Source organism: Trichophyton rubrum (assembly GCF_000151425.1).
Source record: "Trichophyton rubrum CBS 118892 genomic scaffold supercont2.10, whole genome shotgun sequence".
Lineage (NCBI taxonomy): Eukaryota > Fungi > Ascomycota > Eurotiomycetes > Onygenales > Arthrodermataceae > Trichophyton > Trichophyton rubrum.
The window spans coordinates 807,812-815,539 of NW_003456419.1; the positions used below are offsets into that span (position 1 = coordinate 807,812).

The 7,728-nt window shown below is 48.8% G+C and overlaps 3 protein-coding genes across 3 annotated transcripts in view; all 3 read left to right on the top strand.

Annotated features, from left to right (window-relative positions):
* Positions 1 to 1,079: 1,079 nt before the first annotated feature.
* On the top strand, positions 1,080 to 2,864 carry TERG_07669 (uncharacterized protein; the record flags this gene model as incomplete). Its single annotated transcript, XM_003232003.2, has 1 exon — positions 1,080 to 2,864. The coding sequence occupies one exon, from the start codon at positions 1,080 to 1,082 to the stop codon at positions 2,862 to 2,864; it is 1,785 nt and encodes a 594-aa protein (XP_003232051.2).
* Positions 2,865 to 4,507: 1,643 nt separating this feature from the next.
* TERG_12576 (uncharacterized protein) lies at positions 4,508 to 6,495 on the top strand (the record flags this gene model as incomplete). Its single annotated transcript, XM_003232004.2, has 4 exons — positions 4,508 to 4,720; positions 4,807 to 4,904; positions 5,020 to 5,912; positions 5,984 to 6,495. 4 exons carry the CDS (start codon positions 4,508 to 4,510, stop codon positions 6,493 to 6,495), a joined length of 1,716 nt encoding a protein of 571 aa, XP_003232052.2.
* Position 6,496: 1 nt separating this feature from the next.
* Positions 6,497 to 7,728, top strand: part of TERG_12577 (uncharacterized protein) — a gene marked incomplete at both ends in the record, with an annotated part of 2,424 nt that continues 1,192 nt past the window's right edge. The window contains 2 exons of the mRNA XM_047751520.1: positions 6,497 to 7,029; positions 7,099 to 7,715. Of these exons, the coding sequence (XP_047607331.1) occupies positions 6,497 to 7,029; positions 7,099 to 7,715 (1,150 nt within the window). The remainder of the gene's footprint in view (positions 7,030 to 7,098; positions 7,716 to 7,728) is intronic.

Consider the following 7,728-nt stretch of genomic DNA (forward strand, 5'->3'; position numbering starts at 1 on the left):
GGGTTTGGCTGCGAACTCCTTTCCCGTGGACAAGGCTGCTATGCCAGCTATATATCCCCTACTTTAACGCCATGTGGTGGATACCCTCTGGCAAATGCTTGTGGCTTCATTTGATACAGCTGCCATCTCCATGTGAAGGCTGATATATCCAACAGTCCCTACTCCCCCCCTCTCTCCGTGTCACAGATGCTGCTATACTATCTCTATGATCATCACTATTTCTACCGCAGTGCCCTACAACTTCTCTCTATCTCTGCTCTAGCCCCCGCTCGTTTCACCTGATATTCACCCGCGTTGTACTTTTTTTTTTTCTATGATTTTTATAAATTTAGTACAGTGCTTATTCATGGCATTCCAGGTTCTTAGCCACATAAAGCACCTTCGAGACCCTCCTGACGTTGACGATAGAACGAGGTGCTCGACATCCACTATACCTAAACTGTCGCCCACAATTAGGTCCATGGCAACTAAGGGCGAGAATATGGCAACATTTAATAGAGGGATTGGCAAAGAAGATGAGACAGTCGAAAGTAAAGGTATTACCTTTGCCAACCAGAACTCACTGCCAAAATTACCTATACCGGACCTTGAGTCGACCTGTTCAAAGTACCTCGAGGCTTTAGCTCCGCTACAGAGCACAAAGGAACACGAGGCCACAAGGGTTGCTGTGAAAGAATTCATGGAAGCTGAGGGGCCTGGGCTTCAGGAAAAGCTGAAGAAATATGCTACTTCCAAGTCCAGCTACATAGAACAATTCTGTAAGACATAGCACCAAGAGAAGTATGTGTTGAGCTGACCATGGATCGTGGCCAGGGTATGATTCATACTTGAATTTTGACAACCGTGAGGAGAACCTTTCTATCAGATCCCTTAGAACGAAAAGACATGGTAACTAAAACCGTTGGTTAGCTGTTGTACTCAACCTCAACCCCTTTTTCCTACTGGCAGATGACCCAACACCAGCAAGGAACAACCAAGTAACGAGAGCTGCCTCCCTTGTTGTCTCTGCCTTGTCATTTGTCCGTGCAGTGCGTAAGGAGGAGCTTGCACCTGACACGGTACGCGGCAAGCCGCTTTGCATGTTCCAGTACTCGCGGCTATTTGGGACAGCACGGGTACCTACGCCCAAGGGCTGTGTAATCGGTCAAGACTCCGCATCAAGACATCTTGTGGTGCTATGTCGGGGTCAGTTCTACTGGTTTGATGTTTTGGACGAGGACAACAACCACTTGATGAGCGAGAAAGATATTTCGATGAACCTCAGAGTGATTAGTGACGACGCCGAACAGACACCGACCCAGGAGGCAGCCAAGGGGGCCGTGGGTGTCCTGAGTACTGAGAGTAGGAAAGTTTGGTCTAAGCTGAGGGACATTTTGACCCAAGATGGCAATTCAAACAATGCAGAGTGCCTGAATATTGTCGACACCGCATTATTTGTGCTCTGCCTTGATTCTACTGAACCATCCAACGTGGCAGAACTTTGCGGGAACATGCTGTGCGGCACAAGCAAAATTGTTCGAGGGGTGCAGATTGGAACATGCACGAACAGATGGTACGACAAGCTTCAGATCATTGTTTGCAAGAACGGGAGCGCAGGAATCAATTTCGAACATACTGGTGTGGATGGGCATACGGTTCTTCGTTTTGCCAGTGATGTCTACACGGATACAATTCTTCGGTTTGCCAGGACCATCAATGGCCAGGCACCGAGTTTGTGGGCGTCAAGCAGTCCTCCGCCATGCAAACGCGACACAACTGACAGGCTTGATGACGCTAGCACAACGCCTCACAAGCTCGAATGGGACATGGGACCAGAGCTGAGCACGGCGTTACGGTTTGCAGAATCTCATCTAGCAGACTTATTACGTCAACATGAATTTGAGACCCTGGATTTCACAGGGTATGGGAAGAATTTTATAACCAGCATGGGTTTTTCTCCGGATGCGTTTGTGCAAATGGCGTTCCAGGCAGCATATTATGGTTTATACGGGCGTATCGAAACGACGTATGAGCCTGCGATGACGAAGTTCTTCCTGCATGGGAGAACAGAAGCGATACGTACTGTCTCTGCTGAGTCAACAGAGTTCGTCAAGACGTTCTGGGGCGATAATCCTGCGGCAGAGAAGGTGAGGGCCCTCAAGCGGGCATGCGAGAAGCATGTAGATACTACAAGGACATGTTCAAAGGGACTGGGCCAGGACCGACACCTTTACGCACTCTACTGCCTGTGGCAGAGATCCCTCGGTGAAGGCGCTGCAGTGTTAGTTTCGGACGGCGAATCGTCTGCGGAGGCTGATATTGCGGAGGGAGCGCAGAGCAGCACGCGTGGTTCTCGCAACCGCCAGACGCCTACCACACCAGCGCTGTTTAGCGATCCAGGATGGGATAGAATTAGCAACACCATCCTCTCGACGTCAAACTGTGGGAATCCCGCGCTGCGTCACTTTGGATTTGGACCGACTTCTGGTGATGGATTTGGAATTGGGTATATCTTAAAGGATGACACGATATCTATCTGCGCATCCTCTAAGCATCGACAGACTAGCAGGTTTATGGATACGCTTGATTCATATCTAGTCGAGATTCGCAAACTGCTGCGAGCCACAAACCAGTCAAGGGCCAGGGGCAAGGCGGCTGTCTCTGACTCCGCCCACAAACAGACTGGAACAAAGTCCGAGCGAAAGGGACGAGTGATCAGAACGGAATCCCTGGGTGACATGGATGGTATCGAGAGTGGTGACGACGATGGGATGGGCGGCTGTATGTGCAGTTCCTCTCTCTCCTTCCTTTCTTTTTCCTCACTCTCTTTTTCTTTTTCTTTTTTTTTTTTTTTCCCCTCTTATCGTCTTCTTTTTTTTTTTTAACTTGTAGTATTCGATGACTAACTCTGAGCGTCTAGACGGGTTCTTTGATGCAGGAATGCTCCTGCATGCACTGAAGGCAGTGAGAACGGGCGAAAGAGAAGACAGCAAGGCCTCCTCCCCCCGACGCCTGGTGGGAAAGAGCCTGAAATTCAGCGAATACTAAGCAATTTGACAGGGCAGGTGGAAATAAACCAAGGAGATGGCGGGTAAATGCTTTAAATCATGAGTGGTCAACTGCCACAGAATGCTGCATATGCTTCTGTCTGTTTCCCCGCGATATAAACTGTAAGAAATGAGGGGCCCTTTTTTTTGCTCTTCCGTCACCCTCTGGGTGCCCTCTTTTCCTGCATGCCATCTGACCACCAGGTGTGGCTCTGATGCGTTGTCCTTTCTCCTCCTCGTCCTCCGCTCTCGCCTGGCCTGCTCTTCTTGGTCGTTTCCCCCTTTTTGTGACTATATCTGATATCCAAATTAAACTTCTCTCCTTATCTAATCAGCAAAAAGAGAACCATCACATGACATCTATTACGTCACTGCTAAAGCGGCCACTTCTTTCGCCCAGATAAGACTAGCGTAGTTGATACTTGCCGAGTAGGGACTAGCGCCGCCTACTCTCAGCCAATTGCCTGATTCGGTATTTTTCGACGTCGACTTGCAAAACTTCGACTGCTCGACAACTTTTTCGACTTTTTTCGACTTCAACTTCACCTTCACCTTTCAGCGTCTGCGTCGCCGGGAGCGAAAAGCCTCGAATTGCGGCTTGAAGGAGCACCAGAGACCCAGAGTCGAGACGGGCGCTGTGCCGGTGCTGCTGCTTGCTGCTTCTGGTTTGGTTGCTGCCAGACCGGGCAGGGGCACGACGGAAAAAGGGTACTTCCAGGGCCCTGCGACAATAAACTACTTAGCACCAAAAACCGCATATTCACAAGGGGCTTGTCGGAACCAGCACGACCGATCTATCATTCGAACCTTCGATTTCTTCCTCGAGCACCCCAAAGAGCGCCGCGTTGGCCGTGCGGACTTCACAAGAGCTGTTGTCCTTCCAATGGTGTCTTTACTGCTCCCTCATCGCCGTGCTGTCTGATATCAACGTCCCTGCAGGAAAGAAAGCCTCGTTCGACTAGTCATACCACTCTCTCTCTCCCGGCTGTCTCGAGTTCTTTTCTTTTTTCTTTTTTTTTTTTTCCCCCCCTATTTTTCTTCTTCCCTTACGCTCACGATACGTACTAAGCGACTCCCTAACACCCGGAAGTAACCCGCTAATCAATCCTGGTTGTTTTCTTCTGCCCAACCATATTTACTACACTACACGCCTTCTTCGCTGCCACCAGCATACATACTTAATATCGGATCCTCCGCCGTTCGTCAAACTTCTTTTCTTGCCTCTCCTTGTCACCTACAAGACCTTCCTTGGGGAGGCGGGAATCGATCTCTCCCTTGTTCTCATCATACGTTGGCGCCTACCCACCAGACGATCGTCAATCGCCTGCTCAACACGGCAGTGTTAAGGCTAACAAGAGGGAAGGAGACCAAAAAAGGCATAGGGGAGAAACGTTCGGCAAGTGAGAGACGAAATACACAGATAACTATTTAGTGGAGAGAAGAGGGTGCGACACATGTTCGTATAGCTCGATCTACCAGTCATGGCAGAACAACACAGTGTTCCAGGCGGCAACACTGCTGCATCGATGACCCCACCTGCCAGCGCCGACGGAGAGAAGATGCACCTCCATGGGATCAATTCTTGCTCGGCTTCTCCTCGTCCTTCCATCGAGGATGACGGTACCTCTCCTATTCTAGAAGATATTCAACCAGATCATTATTATGAGGGTGGGAGAGTGCCGGTCTTCAAGCCGGTTCGTTTGCATACCATAGCTATCGTATCTTGACCTTTTGTTTTATTACTTCACGAGACACTAATTCTGAATCCTTTTTTCTCCAGACCATGGACCAGTTCCGAGACTTTCGAGCCTTCATTCGCTGTATTGATAAATATGGCATGAAGTCGGGAATTGTGAAAGTGGTTCCTCCAAAGGAGTGGTGAGTACTGCAGGCTTCAATGACACATATTATTGGCTTTGCAAGTCGATCTGGAACCACGAGTCGTTGTATTAGTGTTGAAGACTTGTCACGCTGACTCTTGACAACTAAATAGGACGGACTCGCTTCCCGCCCTAGACGAGGCTGTCAAGACCATCCGCATCAAGAATCCTATCGTCCAGGAGTTTACAGGGTCTCACGGAACCTTTACTCAGGCAAACATTGAGAAACAGCGGTCATACAATCTTCCACAGTGGAAAGCGTTGTCTGAAGAGATCAGTCATCAACCTCCAGCTAGACGAGGAGAAAGACGTTGGACCCAAGGGAAGGCCCGGGTTACAGTCAGAAGTCACGGTAACAAAGGTGAATCTCAGAAACGCAAAACAACTTCAAGTAAGCGTAAAGCCAGTGAGGAATTGCCCGAACGCCAGGATGATGGTCAAGGATCCAAACCTGAAAGCCCTCCTACTCCGGTGTCCCCAGTGTCAAAGCCAGTCAAAGCCAAATCCGAGGAACTAAGTGATGGAGAGCCATTGCCTGCCCCAAAGCCAAAAGGCAGACAACCAAAGTCTGTCTCTGCTCGACGGAAAAATAACCGAGATGAGCAAGATGACTATATTGATGAAGAAGCTTTCATCGATTTTGACTATCGTCTCTCCAGTAACGAAGAGTTCACCGCTGAAAGGTGTGAAGAACTCGAAACCGCTTATTGGAAATCTCTTATGTATAACAACCCCATGTATGGTGCTGATATGCCAGGTTCCTTGTTTGATGATGCCGTGACTTCATGGAATGTTGCCAACCTGCCAAATCTTCTGGATGTTCTCGGCCAAAAAGTCCCTGGTGTCAACACCGCCTATGTATACCTTGGCATGTGGAAGGCCACTTTCGCTTGGCATCTTGAAGATGTTGACCTCTACAGCATTAACTACATCCACTTTGGCGCTCCTAAACAGTGGTACAGCATCTCACAGGAAGACCTTCCACGTTTCGAGGCAGCGATGCGGAGTAAGTTTAGATGCTTGATAAACACGCAGATGTGCAACATGAAATACTGACTAATTTTAACTACCCAACAGGCATTTGGCCAACAGACTCGAAAAACTGCAGCCAGTTCTTACGACATAAGACCTACCTTATTTCCCCTACCGTCCTCAAGTCTCAGTATGGCATTACCGCGAATAAACTAGTGCACTATGAAGGCGAGTTCGTTATCACGTTCCCGTATGGATACCACTCCGGATTCAACTTGGGGTACAACTGTGCAGAGTCAGTCAATTTTGCTACGGAAAGTTGGCTCGACTATGCCCGTATCGCCAAGAAATGCCACTGCGAAACGGATACTGTTTGGATCGACGTCGAGGAGATTGAACGGAAATTACGGGGTGAAACTACTCCGGAGTACTACGATGAGACTAGAAGTGAACAGTATGAAGGTGCCTCTGACCTTCTCACTCCTCCTCGAAGCGTTCCGGAAAAATCCACAAGACCTAGAAAACGGAAAGTTGATGGTATTGAGCCTAAATCCAAGCGTGCCAAGTTGCATTTAGATTTCGCCAAAGAAGCCGCCATGTGTACTATGCCCAAATAGTATGGACTACGAAGAGCTGTTGCCCATCGAAGGTGGTCAATCACAAGCACATAGACGATGCGCCTTGTTTATTGAGGAGACCTCTATCCTTAAGGATGACCTCGGACGTGAGATTGTCTGCGATATTGACAAGATTCCAAAAGCAAGAATGGGCCTAAAATGCTTGTTCTGTCGCGAGGTAAAAGGTGCTTGCTTCCAGTGTATGTATGGGAAGTGTGCTAGGTCATACCATCCTACATGTGCATTGCTTGCAGGTGTCCAGGTGGAATTTGGCGAAACTTCGGTTGTTGCGGATGATGGTCAAGAGTATTCAGTTCCAGCTATCGACTTGAAATGCAAATACCATCGGCAGAAGAGATTTGGCTCTCTCCCATCACAGACGCTTGATATGGACTCCAAGGTTCTGGAGACAGCAATCAAGTTGAAGCCAGGAGACCTGATGCAATTCCAAGCTGATAAGGAGATTAACGGAGCCGTGGTGTTGGAAAACCGCCCATTGGAGCGCTCGCTAATGCTGAAAGTGCTTCCACGAGGGTAAGTATTTTTCCAGTTTATCATTTCTTGCCATTCACTAACCACCTTATTTTGTTCATTCCATTCCAGTGACGTGATTGAGCTTCCCTACCGATGGACCTTAATAGTCAAAAAGACTAATTTTCCCCCACTACCCCCAAATATCCTGCCTCTTCCTGCCCACCTTTCTCGAAAGCCCGATTCGAGGAACGATTCGAATTCATCCATGCCATCTCATGGAATGATATTTGGTGATACTTCCTCCAGCTACCGCTGGGAGGATTTCATTTGCGAGCAACCCCCATTTAATCCGGATTCCTGTATAGTTGACCTGACAAAGCCGGAAACCTTATGGTATTATATTGGCAAGACCTCTACAGACTGCCGTGCCCAGTATACCCATAATGTGGATATTTCCATTCATAACCCGAGGTCCAACTTTCTTGAGAGTGTAAGAACCGCTAGGGCACCCACCATTCCAGCCAAGGCCTTGGGTCGTCCTGTATACAATTCGAACGCAGTTGTTTCTGGATCCCCTTCCGTTACGAGGCCTATCTTAGGATCGACCCCTACGACAACCATGCCTCCAGCAGCACAATCCACAAGAGCGGTGTCTCCAGCAAAGTCTCAGGCTTCCAACCCCCAGACCAACGATAGTCTTCCTGTGTGGAGTCCAAGCGATGCTGCAATGAAGTCTACCATGGCCCGTAGGCTTATCGC